Here is a 22,921-nt window from a genome sequence, read left to right on the forward strand (position 1 = left end):
CAATATCACATAAATTAATATTAAAAATAAGGATAAAATTTATTTTAAGCACATGACTGTCCATCGATATTTGTAGGTAAATCATTAAAAAAAAAAACAAAATAGTCTATAAATAATATGATTCTTATAAAATTAAATTTGTTACTTAATACGCGAGATTATTATTGAAATAAATAACACTCCTTATATTTATCGATTAGTAATGGCACTAATTTTATAATATTAATAATATAAAAGGCACTAGACCTTAATTAAGCGGCAGTATCCATTTAATCATTATCATATTAATACATTTAAATACAATAATCCTTTATTCATGAAAAATGTAAATAAAATTATATTATAAAATTACCAAAACTATTGTTACGTTTCAAGATTAATTAAGAACCACAAAACATAGGTCATAAGTCTGTATTTTGTAACAATTACACCCAAAATCTGAAACCCAGGACCTCGTCATCCGCAGTCAAACACACTCATCACGAGACCAACGAGGCAATTGTGGGTGTGTGTTAAAATTTTATGCGTCACTGTAAATACTGTCAACGTGAACTTACTAATTTTACGGTTAAGTCCGCGATATTATATAATATTTCATAATTATTTGAAGATAAATAACGTTAACTACAGTTCAAATGAAACAAGGTTTAACAGACAAAATGTTGCGAAGTCTATTCAGCATTTTATTTAAATAATATATATGGAATATTTAAAAGAGTCTGCTATTAGGTCTTATAAAAACTTGGGGGCTATTCTCCGGGACGAGCCCAATGGGCGTCGCGCAAGGAACACCGATGTGTTCCTAAGAGATCTCGGAGCTTCCCAAAATGCACTGGAGGATGGCCACCGAAATCGTTTTAGTAGGCAAAATTCCTACATTACCAGTCTTTCCTAGTACGTCGGGTATCTTAAGATTTCCCCCTCCGTTAACAAAAAAAATATATTATAAAACTTGTTTCATTCGATATAGCGATCTAAACGAACACATAAGTACATTCGACAAACACACATACACACACACACGTAAGTACAAAAAGCGTACTATAAACAGATATAAAAAAATCCGAGATTTAAACCGTCCTCAATGACTTTTATGCTCAGAACTTGTATAAAATAATAGTCCCGAAGTCAAAACTTACTTCTTTTGAAGGCACATTAATATCAAGGCTCAATGTAAGGCCAAGGCACAATGGCGCAAAGACGAAGGGCCGCAACGCCTCTATTCTGTTATTTTTTCAAGTATGCAATTAACTGTTTAATTCCAATATGCGCCTCGTATATAGTATAGTATCTCCCTGTGGAGATAGGTCCACAGTTTGTATCGAATTTGGTGGCACGTCGAGACTATCGCCTCAATACTTTCTTTCGCCCGTAGAGATGGCGCTTTTGATTAAGGGCGAAAATCGTACTTTTGAAATGACAGTTGACACATAGAGTAAATATGGCGAATTCTTTTTTAAAACTTAAGCAATATGTACATACTTTGTGACGAACGCATTCGGAGGGGAATTTGTTTCATGCAATTCTATACATTACAGTAGATTTAGGATGGTTGAACCACTGAAGCGCAGAGGAAACGAAGGTTTCAACAGACCAATCACATTTACAAAAGATGATGTAATAAAATTTTGATGTAATTTATCAATAATTGATTGGTACACTGAACACGTTTCCGCTCCGCTTCGCTTCAGTTAACAAGCATCGTTAAAATTAAGTTTACAATAATTTAAAGGCTCGTTGCTGCTCTTCACCTCTGCGGTAATGTACCTTGAGCCTAAATCGGCGTCTAAAGTTCCTACATGAGAACATTTATATAAAATACAAGGCCTATTTTATATTGAAATGCATTTTATAACATTTACCGGAGTAATGAAAGAGCTGGCGTAATTAATAAACACAAAACAATTTTGATCAGAAATGTAATTACATTTCTGATCAAAATTGTTTTGTGTTTATTAATCCTACGATTTTGGCTCACTGAATACAAATCTGAACTCATTTAGAAGTAAAATGGTCTAAAACTAAACTGAATTCGAGTCCAAGGTTCATGATTTTGTTAGAAACGGTACAATAGTAAAGCAACAGCTTTCATTCAGTTTTTATTACAACTCCTGTAAAATTTTATTTCATGCAATTACACCGTTTTTTCGCCAGCTCTTTTATTTCTTTTCTATACTCTTATTTTACTTTAGTAGCATCTTCTTACATTATTCTGTAACCATCTACTGCCACAAGCATTTTCACAGATCTCTATTTTCCAGCGTATGTGGGGTTTTTGAAGGTAGATGTTGCTTGCTTGTAAATTGGGTTCTCGCCCTGAAAAGAAAACAATAATCTTTTAGTCCCGATTTTGTCGTCCCATACAATGAAATGATCCTTACATGAAACTGAGTAAATCAGCATTAAAAATAAATTTGGTCAATTTCATCGATCATCGACAACTCATGCTTGACCAAAAAATTTACTATGCTAAAATTGTGTTTACAAAAAAAGACCTAAAGGATCCTAAGACAGTTTTGATTTTTCCCATACTGTCCCAGTTAAAAAAAAAACACTGTATAGAATATAAGATGGCGTGTCTTCGTCCGCGTGTCGTAGTTCCAACTTCCAAACATCCAAATCAATTTTCATATTTATAGTATTTAGGATTTTGGGATTTCTTGTATGTTGTACGTCAGGTGGGCATAACAAACGAAAAAAGTTCGTAAAAATGTGAAGTAACATTTTTGATAGTATCTGTAGTGAAACTAAGGCTATATATATTCTATAGGATCTATAGAACGCACTTTGACTTTGCTCAGACTTAGACACTGTTAAAACGAGACAGTGTTATACCGCTGGCATAAATCTGTCTCGTTTTAAATGAAACTTAAATCTAAGCAAAGTTAAAGTGCGCTCTATATATTTCAACCTAAGATATATTCTCACCGTGTCCCACTTGGCCATCATGCGCTCTTTCTCGAAGCGCGCGAACTCGCGGCGGTCGTGGATGGTGGTGACCATCTTCCACAGCATGAGCAGCGCCAGCCCCACCAGCACGATGGCGGCGATCACGCCCAACACGATGCCCAGGATGAACACCTACGACCCAACAACAATAATATTACGCTATTCATTTTTGATTACCATAAAAAAAATCTTATTTATCAATCCTAGTTGTAAACAAGCGGCGATAGCTAGCCCTACGTTAACACATTCCAGATGTATCAAGACTTAAATATTAAACAAGATCCGCGATCTGTGTTTCCTACCAATTACAATCCGGGTATCTTTAAAACAAGAGTGAATATGCATCTTCTAGGTAAACACGTCCCATCTCAGGCCACTTTCCATCAGATGTGATTGTGGTCAAGCGCTTACCTATAATGAATAAAAACACTATTTATAAAATACCTTTCGCGGACACTCGTGTTCCTTTTGCGCTCTGATGTGTAAATGCTGGCTCTCGTTATAAGAGTACACATACACGTACAGGCAGTCCTCTTCGTCGTAGAAGCTGCACAAGTGTTCGTTCGACGTTTCGTTTGCTGTCAACAAATTCATTGGTCAGAGAGTGAAAGCGGAACATTACAATCCCGGGGAAGGACATAGGCTACTCTAAGTCCCGGAAAATCAAGGCCTTTCCAAGGGATTTATAAAAACTACTTGTTTAAACCATTTCGACGAAATTGGTACAGAGATAGATTGCACCACAGGGATGCACTCCCCGTGTGCATCCCTTTTGCAATGAATATTTATTAATCAAAAAACTTTCACGGAGTCTTGACCCATAAACCTAGGAGAGCCCGTATCTTAGGGGCCAGTACCCCAAAACGGCATATTTAATTTTACGGGAGCTCTCAAAATTAGTATAATATTGGATATCAAATTGTAATCCAAAAGGAATTGCTGCCTGCAAAAAGCATAAAATCACATCAAAGGTTGCCTGTAAGAGATTGCTATAGCAATAAGGCCGCCTTTGCAGTATCTAATATAGTTTCTTCTAATGTTTTCTGAATATATGTTTGTGTGTGCAATAAAGTTTTTCAAATTAAAAAAAAACCTAAATGATCCATTCTGCGGGTAGCAGTACACGAAGGTCGTTGTAAATCATCCACTGCGCAGGTTTAAGTTAGTCTGCTTACCTTCGATTTTGCCTTCAACAACTTCAGGGTACAAGGCGCAATCGCCACACTCGCGATCGGGCGCATCTGCGTTGTACTTGGGCCCACGCTTGTGCACCTCACATAGAACGCAAAGTTTGAAATCCTCGCACTTTCCTGGGCACGTCTAAAATATAAAACGCAATAATTAAAGTAACAGACAAAAATGTCTACTGCGTTAAACCGCTCACCTCCGACTTGCTTTATACATTTCTATACAAAGCAGTTAGGGAGTATCACGCGTCGCGGTCGCACTTCGTGGTGTTGTAGCTCAAACTTCAAAGTCTACATTTAAGGTTATTTAATAATTATTATTATTATAAGTATTATAACTGCTTTGCAGTTTGGCGAGATATAGTTTTAAGGAAGTTTTGTGCATTGTAGTTGTAGAGGCACTAGTAAATAGGCATTTTCGAGCTACGCCGTGTGAGCCGTAGTGAGTTTGGTTAGTTGCCTCTAGCCCGTTGTATTGTGTGGTAGTCTACAAGAATTGTAACTTTAAATAGTGAATTATAATATATATATTTTTTAGTGTTCATTTCTTTTGTTTTTATTACTACCCTGGTAGAGAACACGGCGCTACTATATATCCAGCAACATCAGTCGTACATTAAATATATGTACATTAAATATCTGTACAAATATACCTGTACATTGGTGACTCGGACTTTGAACTACCAGGGTAACGCGTGTTAATTTTACTAAAATAAAGTAACGTAACGTAAGCTAGGGCAACTCAAGTTAACACGTGTAAGGAAGTGAAAAACTAAAAAACTTTAAAAATGGCGCAACCTACGACAGTAGTGAAGGATGAAGACACGTATCTAGCGTCGATATCTATCACGTCGAAGATCCCGGAGTTTTGGACCGACCAACCTAGGGTCTGGTTTATCCAGCTGGAAGCAATACTGGCACCACAAAAACAAGGAGACGCATCCAGGTATAATATAGTGGTATCCAAGCTGGGTAAGGATGTCATACAACAAGTGACGGACATCCTCATCAATCCTCCGGAAGAGCGTAAGTACGAGGTACTTAAAGAAAGGTTGCTGAACATATATGAAGAGTCGGAGAACCGCCAGATACAGAAGCTCATCGGGGAGATGGAACTGGGTGATCAGAAACCCAGCCACCTCCTCCGGAAAATGCAGGATCTGGCCAGGGGTAAAATTAGTAATGATACCCTAAGCGTTTTATGGCAGAATCTGCTACCAGCAGCAGCACGAGGCGTTCTGGCTGCAACAGAAGCCAAAGATCTAGACAGACTAGCCGTGATTGCTGACAAAGTAATGGAAACTATGAAGTCCCAACCGATAGCAGAAGTGGCAGTTAAGGAGGCGGTACCCGGAACTTCGTCGATGGCAGCTGAAATAGCCAGGATCCATGCGAGGTTGGACCAGCTGGACAGGTCCAGAGACAGTTGGCGAGGCAGGCGAGGTCGCGGAAGGTTCCGTGGTCGTTCGCGTTCCCGAGGACGAGAGAACAGCAGGTCCAGACGTACCCCGGATAGCCCGGACTGGCTCTGCGTGCATCATTTTAAATATAGGCAGAGAGCTAATCGCTGTGAACAGCCGTGCACCTGGAATAAGCAGCAGGAAAACTAGTGGAGATGCAGGTGGAACCGGTGGGTACCTGCGTCGAATTAGGGAACCACCGTTTATGTATTACGGATAAAGACAATGGCATACGTTATTTAATAGACACAGGTGCGAACATTTCAGTGTTGCCTAAAAGTTATAAATCAGTGTGTGATAGTACAGTAAATAATAAATACAAACTTTATGCCGCGAATGGTAGTGAAATACAAACTTTCGGAACAAAGACTCTAGTGTTAAATTTAAGATTGCGTCGTGCGTTTAAGTGGACTTTTGTAATAGCCGACGTTAAACAACCCATTTTAGGAGCGGATTTTTTAGCTAAGTATAATTTGTTAGTAGACTTAAGAAACAGACGATTGTTAGATCAGGAGACTAACATGTATGTAATTTCCACTATAGTAAACTCGGAGCATTCATCTATTTTTACTATAGCCGAGTCGCATCCATGTTATTCTCTTCTAAGTAGGTTTCCGGAATTGACAATGCCAGCGACGTTCAAAGAACCACCACGTCACAGCGTAAGACACCACATCGAGACTTCAGGTCCTCCGGTGCATGCGCGCCCAAGGCCACTGCCGCCGGACCGATTTAAAAAGGTAAGAGAAGAATTTCGCCTTATGCAGGAAATGGGTATTTGCCGCCCGTCAAAGAGTGCGTGGGCGAGTCCTCTACACGTTGTACCTAAAAAAGATGGTAATATAAGGCCGTGTGGAGACTATAGAGCGCTGAATGCAATTACGAAGCCTGATAGATACCCAATTCCTCACATAAAGGATTTTACGTTTATTTTAGCCGATAAGAAAGTATTTAGCAGGATTGATATTAACCGAGCGTATCATTTTATTCCGATAGCAGAGGATGACGTGGAGAAAACAGCAATCATTACACCTTTTGGTTTATTTGAATGGCCATGTATGTCTTTCGGTTTAAGAAACGCAGCACAGACGTTTCAACGTTTCATGAATAATTATGTCTTACAGGATTTAGAGGCAAATTTCCAGCAAAATAACCCAGATTGCGCGAATTATAAAGCAGAATTTGTTTTTTCATATTTAGATGATTTAATAATAGCTAGCGAAAATAGTTCGCTTCACGAAAAACATTTAGAGACCGTTTTTGAAAGACTACAACAAGTTGGGTTAACTATTAATTTAGCAAAGTGTGCGTTTTCACAAGATAAAGTTGAGTTTTTGGGTCATGAGGTGTCAGCCAGTGGCTTAAGGCCGTTGCCAAACAAGGTCCAAGCCATTGTAGACTTTCCCAGACCGAAAACGGTAGAGGAACTTCGTAGATTTCTAGGCATGGTAAATTTCTATAGAAGTCATTTGCGTCAGGCAGCCGAATATCAAGCTGAATTAAATAAGTATCTTCACGGAGCAAAGAAACGTGACAAAAGTAGTATAGTGTGGACAGAAAGTGCTGTTCAAGCTTTCGAACAATGCAAGTTGAATTTACAGAACGCTGCTTTGTTAGCGTATCCGATAACAGGTCAAGTGCTTGCTATAATGGCAGACGCGTCAAATAGTTGTGTTGGAGGCACATTGCAACAAAGAGTAAATAACGAATGGGTTCCGTTAGGTTATTTTTCAAAAAAATTGACTGACACGCAACAAAAGTACAGTACCTACGACAGGGAGTTACTTTCGCTTTATTTGTCAGTGCAATATTTTAGGAACATGTTCGAAGGTAGAGATCTCGTTTTGTATACAGATCATAAGCCGTTAACGTTTGCGTTTAAAAAGCTAAGTAGTAGTAAAGAAACGCCGCGAAGGACCCGTCAGTTATTATTTATTAGTGAGTTCACGACGGATATACGCTATACAAAAGGCGAAGAGAACGCGCCCGCGGACGCGTTATCGCGCGTTGAAACAATTTCGTGCCCGTCTGTACTTGACTTCACAGAAGTGGCTATTGCGCAAGCGAACGACAAAGAGCTCACAGAATTGCTAGGAACAAAAAACGGTAATACGAGACTAATAAAAATTGACTTGCCGAGTGTAAATAAGCCGATTGTTTGTAACTTGCGAGGCGATAAGGCTAGGCCTTACTTACCAAAACAGTTTAGGCGTATCGCATACGAAGCAATACATAACATCAGCCATCCTGGCATTAGAACAACAAGGAAAATGGTAACTAATAATTATTTTTGGCCTGGGATGAATAAAGATATAGGTATTTGGGCTAGGTCGTGCATAGAGTGTCAAAAAGCAAAGGTTCACAGACACACTATGTCACCTTTAGGGCAATTTGCAAAAGTAGATAGAATGTGTCATTTACACATTGACATTACAGGTCCATTTACTATTTCAGAGGAAGGCTACAGGTATTGTCTTACAATGATCGATAGAGAAACAGGTTGGCCGGAAGCATTTCCAATTAAAGATATTTGTGCGAAGACAGTAGCCAAACTCGTGTATGAAGGATGGATTACTAGACATGGGTGTTTTATTAATTTGAGCTCAGATCAAGGAAAGCAATTTGAAAGCAGTCTCTTTAAACAGTTAATGAAATATTTAGGGGTTCATAAGTTTAGGACGACACCGTACCATCCACAAAGTAATGGCATGATCGAACGATGGCATCGTAGTTTTAAGGCCGCCTTAATGGCGAGATTAAAGGACAATAGATCATGGGTTGAAGAAATGCACACCATTATGATGGGACTACGTGCAGCACCACGCAGTGACACAGGGGTAAGTGCCGCGGAATTAACCTTTGGGCGAACTCTGAGGCTCCCTGGAGAATTTTTCGAACCATCGGATAGTAAGATAACGGACGGTGAGGAGTACCTAAAGCAGTTGAAACAGGTAATTAGTAATTTAAGACCGAAACCCGAGACACACAAAGACTCTCGGACTATTTTTGTGCACCCTGCCTTAAAAGACTGTAAAAAAGTTTTTGTTAGAAACGATGTAATGCGTAAGTGTCTACAACCACCATATGACGGTCCCTATGACGTCATAAAGCGGTTGGAAAAAGCATACTTAGTACAGTTACCCAATAGACAGGCCCTTATTTCTATTGACAGGTTGAAACCGGCTTTTGTCCTGGATATCGAAAATCCACGACAAACGTCGGGTGAAACGTCATGTAAGAAAAAATGTAGATTTAGTGACGATGACGTTTTGCCGACTCATACAATCCGTACTACTCGGAGTGGGAGAGTCAGCAAAACGCCCGTTAGGTATCAGTAGAATAATTCGAGTAGTAACTAGCAATCAAGCAAATGAGTATTATGAAATAAGTATTGTAAAATGGCCCCGATCCGCATATTATATTATTTTTTATTAGAAAACATAACTAAACCTTATTATTTGGAGTGTTAGAGTGGTTGACGATTGTTATAGTTTATTGGATAGTGTGTAAATGTAAAATGTAATGTAACCAACATTCGAAGTTTTGAGTGCAACGTAGGCTGGATGGCGCGGGCATAGCAACAATTGTAAGTGGACTTGCCACAGCGACCCCGTCGCCACCCGCTCAAGTTGTAGTGACTCATCTCAAGTATGATGTGTTAAGAGATGTACCATGCATCGAATCAAAGGAACACTTTAACTGGGTGACGTGTTTAAATTATGATTTGTTGGGTAAGCGGATCGGAAACATTGCTAGGGTTGTCGAAAAATAAAGAACGAATATTGTGAAATAAAATTAAGGTTGCGGGTATTTGTTTAATTTTTATTAAGATAAAAATTTGGGGTGGTGTGATGTAGAGGCACTAGTAAATAGGCATTTTCGAGCTACGCCGTGTGAGCCGTAGTGAGTTTGGTTAGTTGCCTCTAGCCCGTTGTATTGTGTGGTAGTCTACAAGAATTGTAACTTTAAATAGTGAATTATAATATATATATTTTTTAGTGTTCATTTCTTTTGTTTTTATTACTACCCTGGTAGAGAACACGGCGCTACTATATATCCAGCAACATCAGTCGTACATTAAATATATGTACATTAAATATCTGTACAAATATACCTGTACAGTAGTAAATAAAAATAAAGTTCTTACAGGACATTTGTCGCAGTACTTCCCAGAGTAGTGTCGATCATCGTCAACGTTACACACACACTCTCCGCACACACACTTGCCGTTCCCGCCGCAGACTTTGCCGTTTTCTGAAAATAAAAACAAAATTTAAAAAACCACGCAAATCCACCAAACTCTGAGAAATCGGTGTACATGTCAAAAATATTGATGACATAATGTATATTTATGCGTATTACTTCGGCGTAATATCACGTGCTATACATACCGGGGGATATACAAGGCTTCTGGTCCTTCAGACAGCGGCAGGCGGGCCCGGTGTACTGGGGCTTGCAGCTGCACTTGCCACAAACACACTCGCCGTGGTCCGGCCCCGAGCAGAGCTGGCCCTTGTTCATATCGCACGTGAAATTGTCGCACTCGCAGAACGGACCAGATATCACCTGTTACATAAATAATTTATCTCAAAAACGGATGCGTGTATCATACAAGAAGGAAAAATAAGTCCACCATCTTGAATTTGACTGAAAATGGATGTCGTTTTTGGAACAGCTCGAAAAACCTTGAACATGATACATATATTGATTCCTGGGTTCGGCTCGATATTATTATTAAATAGTCGGAAACTAAACTATGATGGCCCCCCATTTAGCATTAATAGGGCTCCGATTTCATCGAAGCAACCGGGCTAGCGCTGTCACCTTGAGGGTGTCCTCCATCTTGTTGCACTCGCAGACGCCGCAGATGCAGGTGCCGCGGTTGGAGCACAGCGGGCCGGACGTGGCGTTGGTGGGCCGACAGCCGCGCTCCTGCTCCAGCGACACGCCGCCGTGCGCGGAACACTCGCAGCTCTTGCCGAAGCGACCAGGCTTGCACACGCACACTCCGCACGCTGAGATGCCTTGACCACTGCACACTTCGAGACGGTCGTCGTACGCCTACAAATTGTAAAATACTCAATAATTACCCATGGCTACCAAGTTTAAAGAAGATTATAAGATGTTTAAATATAGAATAGTGAGCGTAGCGAGTGATTCAAAGACACGAGATGCGCCCTACTAGTTATTTGCACACGTCCTTAAAATATTATTGAATTGTTTTTCAAGTGCCTTAAATAATATAGTAAAAAAAAAATTGACTGCCACTTTTTTGGATATAACATTTTTTTATTGTTGGCTTTATGGTAAAAATAGAATTTGTAATACTTACATGATGTCCAGGGTGCTCGCAAGGGCAGTCGCACAGCATTTCAACTTCTACATTGAGGCTCTCAGACACACCGACAGGATAGATGGTGAAACTTTGCTTCCATTTGCTCGGATCTTTAGGGCACTCTTTCAAAGTGATCTCAGCAGTGAATTCAACCACATCACTGACCTATAATGTTCAATTGAGTTACAATTACACTTCAAAAAAATCGTTACTAATATTAAAAATGCGAGAGTATGTTTGTTGCTTGGTGACGGCAGATCAGAATACGGTTATCAGCACCCCTCCTTACGGGGCGACTAAGGGAATATAAGAGAGAACGGGCAGTAGCGTCCTCTACGCTACTACTGCCATCTACTGTGATCACCAAACCATCTGCCCAGCGTGATGATTATAGGCAAACCCTCCCATTGGGAGAGACCTTTAGTCCAGCAGTGGGCTGTTATAGACTATTGATGAGTGATGAGTTTGTTTGCCCTTTATTACGTCGCAACGCAGCATCGGGTTGACATGATTTTTTGCAAAGATAGTTAAAGACATGAGGAATGACATAACTTTTTAACCCAGAAAAACTTAACTCTTTATTCTTGGGAGAGGGCATGCAAATTTTCACGCTTTTATACTCAATCACTAAGAAACAGATGAATGGATTCGCGTGATTTCTCGCATATTTGACTTTTATCCCGGAAAAACAAAAAGTACCCATGTAATTTTTCTCAAAAACCTAAATCCACGTGAAGTCACATGCATCACCTACTATAACTTAACATTGATTCCTTAAACTGAATTCACAAGACTTTAACTAAAGCTATCGGTTGGATAATGTTCCCTGCGGAAAAAGAAAGCATGATAGTAGGGATGCGTCATTTCCTTACAAAGCGATGTGTCATTACCAGCGATTGTGCAATTGTAACCTTGAATGGAGATGATATATCGCGACTGATGGTCACTTTCAAGTTTCAACTAAATGCATGTGTACTTTTGTTAATATTCCCCTTTACACTTCAACTAACAAGAAGTACGACAATAGTACAATGAGTGAAGAGAATCAACGAACTTTCTTATCAAATTTCAATCCCTTTCTTGAACGTTGAGCTATTGGGGCTTCTAAGTAAAATTACGTTTAACCTAACCTACCTTAAGTCCATCACATTTGTTTGTCTGCACAACATTGTCCTTGCTGCCTAGACAGGATGAGTAGTACGATATTTGCAGCGCATCACTCGACGTATCTTTCATCTCCACTGTTGACGTGATTTTCTATAACAATACACATACATTACAAAAGGGCTCACAGAAATGTACAAAAACACGTATAAAAAATTAAGACTGGGAATCTGTTACAAACCATATTTCTAAAGAACTATTAACATGGTACATTTTGACATAAATAAAATATTGCCCAAGACACCGGCAATATTACCTCTCTGAACTGCCAAGCTTAGCCGTTTGGTTAAATAAGCGCTATCTGGCAGAGTCAATTTTGTGTCACAGGGCAGTATAATTTTTTGGTGTCCATGGACCATAATCAGTGACAAACGCAAGCACTGCAAAAACGTAGTCTAATAACTGTGCAAGGATGGAGAGGCCAAGATATCCTAATAATATTATAAATGTGAAAGTGTGGATGTTTGGATGTTTGTTACTCAATCACGCAAAAACTACTGGACGGATTTGGAATGAAGATAGATTATACCCTGGATTAACACATAGGCTACTTTTTATCCCGGAAAATCAAAGAGTTCCCGCGGGATTTTGAAAAACGTAAACCACGCGAACAAAGTCGCGGGCATCAGCTAGTTAAAATATATGAATGTCTAACATTATACTGCTCGCGCACGAGGTCCACCACGTTGTCGGAGTCGTCGCTGAGGATGCCGCTGCTGGAGCCCTCGATGTGCCTGCTGAGCTGCTCGTACACACTGATCTGCTCCGAGGTCACCGCGAATATCACGTTGATTGCGTGCTCTTTTACCTATAACATTACTTATTTAAGGTCATAGCTCAATTAATCAGTAAAGTCTACAATCATTTTCAAATAAAAATATTCACACATGACGAAATATTACATAACCTCCAAAAATAATTTTACGACGAAAAATTTACGGCACTATTTTATTTATCAATAGCGATATTGTGACTGATTCTGTTTTAGACATAATGTCTTTACTAAACTGGTCTACATACATTGTTATTACCTTCATACCACTCCCTGCGGAAAAGGATGCCATTAGATTTTAACCAATTAATTTAGTTTAGAGATTGTCTACAATAGATACATACCTTAAGATTAATCTGGGAAATGCTGGGGTAATCCTGAGTTGTTGAATAAGTGTATGAGTTGTCCTCCATATGGCATTCCCCGTCATTCGGCTGTACAATGCCTCCAAGCTACAAGTATAAATTAGTCGTATTTATAAGGATGACCTTATTATGTTGTTTTCAACAATGGACTGTAAAACAATATCTACGCATGACTTTAGAAGCTCCTTAGTTATTAAAAATTAGTTACAAAAATGAACACTTCTCGCAATAAGTTATTAAAACAGTCAAAGTCACATATAATGGAGAGCTACGTCTAAGTGCGGAAAAGAAACCCAGGTCAAGTGCAAGTCTTACTCGCACAGAGTTAAATATCATGGATACAAGAAATAACACTTTTCAACTTTTTTTTAATTTTCATGGCGGCCATTTTAATTTTTTTCCTATTTTTTGTTATAGCGGCAACAGAAATACACATTCTGTGAAAATTACAACTCTCTGCCTATAACAGTTCACGAGATACAGCCCACTGACACATGGACGGACGAACGGACAGCGGAGGCTTAGAAATAGGGTCTCATTCGCACCCTTTGGAAATGGAACCCTTAAAAAGTCACTTGAAGTTCTAAAAATGAAATTTCATAGTTTTCTTACCTTTCCGTCACCAGCATAGTGGAATCCCGCGTCGGTAGAAAATACAAGTAGTTTCCTGGCGTGCTCGCGCCAACCGATCTCGTTCTTGCAAACCACGGCTTGCATGATGGCATCGAAACCGCCTTCGGGTGCGTCCAAGTTACCCGACACCTCTGCGTGTGCTACTGCTTTCTAAAGATTGAACATATTTTTTTATAAGCTTTATACATACAATCGTTTTTGAGATCTCGTGTTTAATCAGTGACCTTTTGCTTTTATGTTTATAGAAGATATATAGGTGTTTGTTTTCCAAATATTAAAAAATTAACAATGAAACCATGATATGTGAAAAATTGGACACCTAAAACGCATATGAAATTGAATTCTAGAAAAACGATTGATTAATTACAATAATTAAATTTCTTACATCGAAAAAGTCAGTATCGTTGCTTAGCGACATCTGATTCTTGTAGCCATATGGCGCTGCGCACCCGTCGCATGGTGAAATCAAGCTAAAATAACAAAAATTAATTAATTGTATTCGACATTTTCCTGTTTACTAATGAAGAGTATCATGATACGAGGTATCCAAAGTAATATAATAATAACTTATTTACTAGAAACTAAATGTTGCCCATGATTTCATCTGCGTGGATTTAAGTTTTTTTAAAGAGAATTTATCGACTTTCCAGGACAAATAGCACCCTAAGTCCATCCCCGGGATGCAATCCAGCCTGTACCAAATTTTGTCAAAATTGGATCATGAAATTTGGCAGATAGGTAGCTCATATAGCACAAGTTAAGGGAAAAATTCGAAACCCGTGAAATTGTGGTTACATCGCAAAAATAATGTGTTCACAAAAAAATATTATACTAAATCGCATATAAATGGCGCAGTCCATCATTAACTTGCAGTGTTTTACATAAAAGTGTTAGGTATATATTTTAAGATGGTACGGAACAATTCATGTGCGATTCTAACTCGCACTTGACCAGTTTTTAATTTGAAAAATAAAATTATTATGGCACTATAGATTTAGTGCGCGTGAAACAAGTAGACTAATCCGAGCTTGAGGCGTATGCCAGTTTTGTTGTTTGCAACTTCAGATTTGACGGCTTGTATTGCGATTATAAGCTTACTTACTTTTTAGGCACAGTAGAAACATATGGCATGACGAGTTTGTCCACGAACGAACCAAAACCAATTCTAAAGTTAGAAGTGATGTTTCTCATTGTGCTTGAGAGCAGACTGCCAAGCGTACTGAGCTTCTCCTTGTCATTTTTCATCGATCTACTGAGGTCCATAAGGTAGTAGAGATCTACTGGATAGTCTTGCGCTTGCGCGTATGAGAACGACATCTTTTGCATCTGATCTGTAAAAAATAACAAAAAAAAATCAATATGTAATTTATTGGCCATAGCATACATACTTATTTGTAACATAAAACAGAATGCCCTGTTTGCAGGACTATAAGAAAAAATGTGATCCATATAACTATTAGTTACTAGGTGATGCTCGCGATTTCTTCGCATGGATTTAATTTTTTTTAATTCCTTGGGTACCCACTCATTGTTTTTCCGGAATAAAAGTAGCCTTTGACGAAAAAAAAAATTTTTTGGACGAAAGATACAGAGATAGCTTGCATCCCAAGGAAAGTCATAGGTTACTTTTTGTCCCAGAAAATTAAGTATTCTTACTAAACTTAAATCCAGGTAGACGCAGTTGCGGGCATCATCTACTTGGTATAGAGATAGCTTGAATCCTGGAGACAGAGTTGGACTACTTCTTATCTCAGAAAATCAAAGAGTTCCCAAAGGATTTCTAAAATTATAATTCGACGCGGACGAAGGTTCGGCCATTATCTAGTACTATAATAAAACAACCTTATTTATTTGGTACCCTAACAAGAGATACACTTTTTATTTGAAAATTATGCAAGGAAAACGACGATATATTTTATTACGAGGTCTGTCTGTCAAACCGTTTCTTGTCTTTTCACGTCTAAGCCGCAATAAAGGTTTTTGTTTGACATTACATTATTTAGCACGCATTCTGGAGATAGCATTGTCTGCTTTTTACCGCAATTAAAAAATCTCGGACCACAGGTCATTAGAAACGAGCAGATTTTGACAACTGACGAAAGTTTATTTGAACAAGAATATTTTAATCAGTGATTTTGATATGGAATCATAAACATAAAAACTGATGATGCCATTAAGACACCTGTGTGAATCATTGAACAATCAACACTTACTCATGCGCAACTGTAACTTCACTCTCTGCGGTTTGATTTGTACGAGGTTCTCGCCTCCTGCGGCTCCGTATGCTCCGCCTTTGACACCGCTACTGCTGCTACTGCTACTACTGCTGCTACTCATCGACTCTTCATAGTAGGAAGATTCCATTCCAATACCCATTCGACCCTTTGCTGCAATTTGAATGATAAATCACTTAATAAAGTAAAGATATTCGCGGCGTATGGTGGACTTTTTTGTTTCTGCGCATAGGTAGATAGTGTAGACATAGCGCCATACTCCTTGACCGAAGGATGCGTATTAACTTCGCCCAAGATGCGCTCACAAAAGCCGTGCTGCCGCGTAAAGCTAAACCTGACGCGCTACGTTGACGAGTCGGATTCAATTGTTAACTAGAAATTTCCCGCCTAAAATTGGGGTCCAACTGTAATACTAATGGGTCAATTTTGATTGAAATTATTAAGCTGGGCTATATGCTTTGAAACTGAAAAAGATTCGATTTCATAGGAAGTCTTATTTTAGCGCATGCAGAAACAAATAAATGTCTTATTTATAACATAACAATTTCACAGTAGTATATATAAGTGGTGACTCTCTTCTTCTCAGGACTCTACTCATATAAAGCCGTCGCGTCGTCAAACGCAAATTTTGTATTTACTGAAACGTGAAATTTACCTCTGGTTAATTCCCGATTGTACATAGGATCGATGGACTGCTGGTTGTCTGGATTGAATATGTAAGCTTCATCGCAGCCTGCGGTGCCGCCTTCCATCGAGGGGTTGAAACAGCGGGGTCCGTTGAAGTCATGGGCGAAGCACCATGCACATGACGGCGTTCGCGCACAGTCGCTACAAGTCGTCTTGCTCGAGCACGGGTTCTGGGCTAGCAACTGCTCGGCGCGTTGACCCAAACTAACAGCCAATAAGCTCATCCACACGCAAAACAGGAGGCTCGTTCGTCCGAACATTTTTTTTGTTTCTTTTCGATTTTAGATCAATTTATCTGTAACAAATTATACGGGATTTAGGAAGTTTAATAGTCAGAAACCTGGCTTAGCAATCTAATTACGTAGTAGAGTCACCTTATTGATAGTTTAAGGGCCAGCCAGTTTACGAGTAGAATTTAATGTTCGAATTCTTTTAACACCTACAGCTGATTGAATTGTGTGATTGCGTAAGAACAGGTATTTTATCACACTGTGACATTTTGCAGCTACGTAAGAATATTATTATCATTTGTAAAATTGATTATAATTCTTTGACCAGTCTTTCTTCTCATTAGCATCCTAATTCATTCATAATATACCTATGCCTTGAACGGAGCGTTCTCCTATATTTATCTAAAACGATACCGCATTTACAAAAAAGGGAGTGTTTTATGAACGTAAGAGCATCCAACTGGCCTCATCATTTGTGGTGCATTTTATGAATGAAAATCACGTCATATGGTCATTATTACTCATTAGAGTCCAAGAGAGTAAAAACTCTTAGGTTGCACCTGTAGGCGGGAGTTGGCGGCGCGCGCCCACGCTGAGCTATCGAGGTCGTGGTACAGACGCGGTATACAAACGTTACCTACTATCATTTTAAACAGACTGAATTTTACACACGAGTTGTGGTGGCTTCTGTCTAACTAAACGGGTCTGCCCGCGAAATTATACTAATTTTTAAACTGGACTCTTTTAAGTAAAGATTTTTATATAAACCTGTGGAGATGATACTGCCATTGGCGCTATTAGAATGCTACAAGCCTTCTTTGTCGTATTAGTTTACAAATTGCGAAAACCAAATTAAATTTGAATTTCGCGGTTAGATTTCTATATTACGCTCAAAGGAAGATGCATCGTATTGACGTAGAAAATAGGAATTTTTCTTTTCTTCTTTTTTGAATCTACTTCTTAATGTAAGATGTAGACTACAAGGATTTGTTTCTTCTAAAGCTTTATCGCGTTCCGTACCTAAAAAGGAAAAAAGGAATCCTCATAGGTTCACTACGTCTGACTGTCTTTTGTGTGTGCCAAAAAAAATCTATTATAGATGGCGCTGCCCGTCATTAACTTGCAGTGTTGCAATATCTTCTTTTTTTCCTTGTGTTAAAATATCTACGATAGTACGGAACCTCTTGTATTCGAGACCGACTTGCTCTTGACCGGTTTTTTTTATGTCAGTGGGTTTTCCGGTTTAGCCTTTTTTTTGATATCTGATCAAAAAAAAGGCATGGTAATACCACGTCCAGACAAACAACTTCAGATTGTTTACTCAAGTATTGTTTAGTGTTTATTACAACTTACAACTGGAATCATTTCTGAAATCTGTCTAGGAAATTAATGAAAGTATCTTGTTACCTTTATTTTGTTAGTATGGGCTTGGCCTGAATGATTCACCATCTTAACCAATAATGATTGAAGTGATTACGTCCGTTGTTCCGTGGTTCAAGATTCGATTTTAATTAACAAAAACAAATGTAAACAGAAATGTTGTATACCTACCTACTAACTGCTCTCAAAACTTGCAGCAAGACATCCACACTATAATACTAATATTACAGACACTGTTACAACTCTGTACTAACAACAGTGATTTTTAGCACATAGGTATGTCATGTTCGCATCATTGTCACATAAACCGAAGACTGGTAACATTTAATTGAATGTTTTCCTTCACCACATTACCGAATTTGGAGACGATTTTTGTGGCCTAACTGGTACTGTACAGCACGAAACACTATCACATACGTAGACACATAAACAAACACCACAAATGTCTCACTGATAAGCGGTCGAGTTGCAATACAACAGTTTGTTTTCCCGTTTTAATGGTACTCGAGTAGGCTATCCGTATTCTTTTTCGTATTTTTTGTGTCGAGTGCTCAGCGAGTCGCGCGACCTGCCCGCAGCGGATACACGCGTGACTAATTGTACAGAAAATAACTTCGTCAGCGGTGATACAACGGCGCCCGTCACCGCTCGTTCTTGGAACCAATACGTGCCAAATCGGAGTCAATATTACTATGAATTAACTCCATAGTGTACCATAACAACGGTTTCCCCAATCTAATGCATATCACCAAACAGATCGTAATTAAAAGACTGCCCTCCCAAAATAGATCTAAAAAGTTAAAAAAAACACACTTGAAAATGGTGCCATACAACTGCCATCATGACCTTTTAAAAATTATAGCCAGTATCAGTCGAGATGATGTAAGGATTCTAACTATACCCCATATATCAAGATTTGATTTTGAATAAAGAACATAGATACACCTTGAAAACATTACACTCCTTTTTTCTGATAGCCGTGTAAGAAGAACCTAAATTTCGTGGTCCTTGTACACGTTCCTGATTTGGAGTAATATCGAAATATTATGGCTAATGATTTGTTCAGGTTTTGACCAGGGGGGTGAAACTTCCATACATCTGTTGAATTAATATCTCTGTACCAAACATCAATACCTCACCAATATCAATATATCATAATATTAACTATGGATTATATTTAAAATTTGCATAAATCATAGAAATAAGTAACAGAGACGTAGCACAAAACCGGTGCTATTGTAGGTCATTGAAATTACGTCATGTCCATAATGAATGATTCAACTCGCAATCAGCGTTATGTTCCTCCATACTGCACATATTCACTTTTCAGTATATTAATGACGTTCTTATGGTCGTTTCTGCATCGTTCAGAAATCCTAGTATGTACCCTGACATTAGCTTTAATTTAATGTACGAGCTACGAGATGACTGCATGTTGTTACGAAGTGATGCGCTATTTATAGCAAAGGATATGCCTATCTACCTATTTTGCGACATTCCACCCCTAAAGTGTGAAGTACCTAGTAAATTGACCCCTAAAGTTTGTAGGTATGAAATTTTAATAAATTAACTCTCTTACAACAGTCACTTACTTATTAATTCGAAAAGGATAGTTTTCTGAATAACTACTATATTTTAAAACCTCATAATGATTTTGAAATACACTCTCAATGAGGTCTCGTTGGTGTGTTCAAACATTTAATAAAAATTATCAAATTGCACTCGCTTTCTATGTTTAGAGACGGTATCTATCTACCTACGTACCTATAACGTATCCCGAAAGATTTTTTCAATATATTATGGATTTTACGTATTGCACATCTATCATGATCAGATGAACTATATGTAACAGAAAATAAGACCTTTACTACGAAACCCTAAAAATCGAGGTTAAATAATTTATTTTGAAATTGATACAGTTATGCAACAGTTAAACGGCAATGGAATCATTAAGTTAACGCTGTAATATTACTATCACCATAAAATTAAATCAACTAACTATTGACATTCAAAAAGTGAAAAAATATTTAACTATACTTATTTTTATGCCATTCGTCACCTTATCTTAGTAGGTATTCAGGTTTACTGTTGATAAGGAAGATTATAGAGTAGGAAGGTAAAAAGCGCAGGTAAGAAGTAAATGCGTCCGATTATAACAGAACTTTGTCCTTTATCCGTGCAACCCGAGTCCAGTTGCCATATATACCGGCGATAACGGTGGAGGGTGCACGAAGGGTCGACGACCGCTCCCTTCTGCTTTAAAGGCGCGGCGCCATTGCATTATGGGCACATGCACATCCTTATATATTAAACATAGCATTAAACTTCAAACTTTCAGCGCGTGACACCAACCAAATGGTCTAGCTTCGCGATGTTTTATAGGTAACTAGATAATGCTTGCGACTTCGTCCGCGTTGATTTAGGTTTTGAAAAACCCGTACGAACTGTTTGATATTCCGGGATACATAGTAACCTATGTTTTAAAAATACCGTAGGAACTCTTTGATATTCCGGGATAAAAAGCCTATGTCCTTCCCCAGGATGTAAGCTAACTCTGTATTTTTCATCAAAATCGGTTAAAATCGGGTAAACACATAATTCTTCATTCTTAAGGCTATCGTTGTCAACGATCCCCCGTCGATTTCCTACGTATGATATTATTGTTCTTATCTCTATCTGCCCTGGTTCGTGCATTCTCGGTTCCTAGATCGGTACATTTGTGATAACCAAATTTCAAATTGCTGTGATTGGCTGAATTTACCATGTTCTTGCTGCGACAGTGAGTTTGAGCCACTAGCGGAACAATGTTAGCCGGTCAGAAATGATTGCAATTAGTCAACCTGTTTGACGTCCGTGTTCTGTTTTTGATTATAAAAAAGAAAAAATTGTTGTTGCAATCATCAATTTTAGCAAATAGTGAAAGAGAGTCGGCCAATCAGAGGTCACAACTACCGTCACACTTTCTGTCACACTATGGCAGTAGGCATACCGAGTAATGAAAACAATTTTTCATTCTGTCTAGGTCGAAGTAGGGTTGCCACCTGGCTCTTTTTGATTTACAGGCTACCACCATCAAAAATACGGGGTTTAGATTTGAAGAAATTTGAAAATTTGAAGTATTTGAAGAAATAGGCGGTGGGTCTCTCTGAAATGCATGGAAAGCCTATTTAGATATTTCAGTTTATTTGTAAGTTTTGTATTTTTTCTCTGTATGTTGCCGTGTCTTGATTGGTGAACTGTGTTTGCAATGTGGTTTTAAATAGACGCGTTTTACCTACCAATAAAACGCTTATTAATTTACTTACCTTACTCGATGCTTAAACAATATGAGATAGACGTCATTTGTCCCGCCTTAACGCATCTATCTCGCTCTATCATATAGCGCTGTCCCTCTCTTTCACCACCACCGCCTAGCAGTGCGAAGCGTGGCCCAAAGTGGCCGCGTTATTTTATTCATTGCGTTGAAAATCACCAGGCAGAATTCAAAGTTAAGCATCGAGTAAGGTAAGTAAATTAATAAGCGTTTTATTGGTAGGTAAAACGCGTCTATTAATTTGACTGTACCTTACTCGATGCTTAAACAATATGAGACGTGTTTGTTATCGCCTGGTGGTGGTGGTGATCTGCGCCATACAAAGATTTAACATCTTTGACGCCAATGTGACATATATATAAGACAACTGATATGTTGAGCAAATAATGCCATTTTCTTGCTAAGAAAAGAGAAAAGAAAAATTACGGGGTGTAAATCCTCATTAACAAACTATTCACATGATTGCGAATTAAGAATGAGTTTGCAAGTCGACATACAAAATAACAGAAAAGATATACGCGTGTATGTATTACATCAGGCAAACCATTATAAGCTAGGCAATAAATTTAGCAATTAAAATTATATGCGTGCCTGTATGTGTAATACTCAGTCAATAGGTAAGGCTGACCTCACAAACACTTGTAAATACATTCTTTGCATGTAAAGTCTACCTATTAATTAGACAGCATCAATATTAGGATAGTGATTAGTCATGAAAACAATTGCCATTGCAAGAGTGATTAAATATTTTAGACTCACTCTATGAGTCAATAACATAATATATACCACCAAAAACAATATAACTGGGTCAAAATACAGCTATTTCAACAACATTAGACAATTGACCCAATCGTTTCGAAAACATACTGAAATTATTACCGTCCTGCATGAAATCCTCGGACATCTGATATCTTAGATATCTATTAAGAACAATTTAATCACAATGAACAATCCTGGGTAAAAATAAGTAACTTAGTACATGCACAAAACATGCCATGGAGCGAATTTAAAATGGAAAGGTTCCTTTGTTTAAAATAACTATTTTCACTATGACCAGGAAAAATCTTCCCAGAACAGTCTAGTTTCTTTAGTTCCATGTCCTTTTCTTGGCTCATAGCTTTGCTATTTAGAAAAGTTCGTACAGTTCTCACCAGAACAGAAGAAAATTTTAATTTGAAACTCATAAATAAACAATTCATCATTGTTTAGGTA

At 38.3% G+C, this 22,921-nt stretch overlaps 1 protein-coding gene across 1 annotated transcript in view; it reads right to left on the reverse strand.

The window, feature by feature from the left end:
• Positions 1–1,920: 1,920 nt before the first annotated feature.
• LOC123880928 (integrin beta-PS) overlaps positions 1,921–22,921 on the reverse strand; it is a 32,119-nt gene continuing 11,118 nt past the window's right edge. Inside the window, exons 2-17 of the mRNA XM_045929336.1 lie at positions 16,755–17,081; positions 16,079–16,252; positions 14,968–15,196; positions 14,251–14,335; positions 13,845–14,015; positions 13,212–13,319; positions 12,751–12,903; positions 12,066–12,188; positions 10,929–11,096; positions 10,421–10,657; positions 9,988–10,162; positions 9,744–9,850; positions 4,125–4,269; positions 3,394–3,527; positions 2,929–3,081; positions 1,921–2,316 (exon numbers count right to left, since the gene is read on the reverse strand). Of these exons, the coding sequence (XP_045785292.1) occupies positions 2,251–2,316; positions 2,929–3,081; positions 3,394–3,527; positions 4,125–4,269; positions 9,744–9,850; positions 9,988–10,162; positions 10,421–10,657; positions 10,929–11,096; positions 12,066–12,188; positions 12,751–12,903; positions 13,212–13,319; positions 13,845–14,015; positions 14,251–14,335; positions 14,968–15,196; positions 16,079–16,252; positions 16,755–17,046 (2,520 nt within the window). The 5' untranslated portion in view covers positions 17,047–17,081 and the 3' untranslated portion in view covers positions 1,921–2,250. The remainder of the gene's footprint in view (positions 2,317–2,928; positions 3,082–3,393; positions 3,528–4,124; positions 4,270–9,743; positions 9,851–9,987; positions 10,163–10,420; positions 10,658–10,928; positions 11,097–12,065; positions 12,189–12,750; positions 12,904–13,211; positions 13,320–13,844; positions 14,016–14,250; positions 14,336–14,967; positions 15,197–16,078; positions 16,253–16,754; positions 17,082–22,921) is intronic.

This window comes from Maniola jurtina, chromosome 3, assembly GCF_905333055.1.
Source record: "Maniola jurtina chromosome 3, ilManJurt1.1, whole genome shotgun sequence".
Classification (NCBI taxonomy): Eukaryota; Metazoa; Arthropoda; class Insecta; order Lepidoptera; family Nymphalidae; genus Maniola; species Maniola jurtina.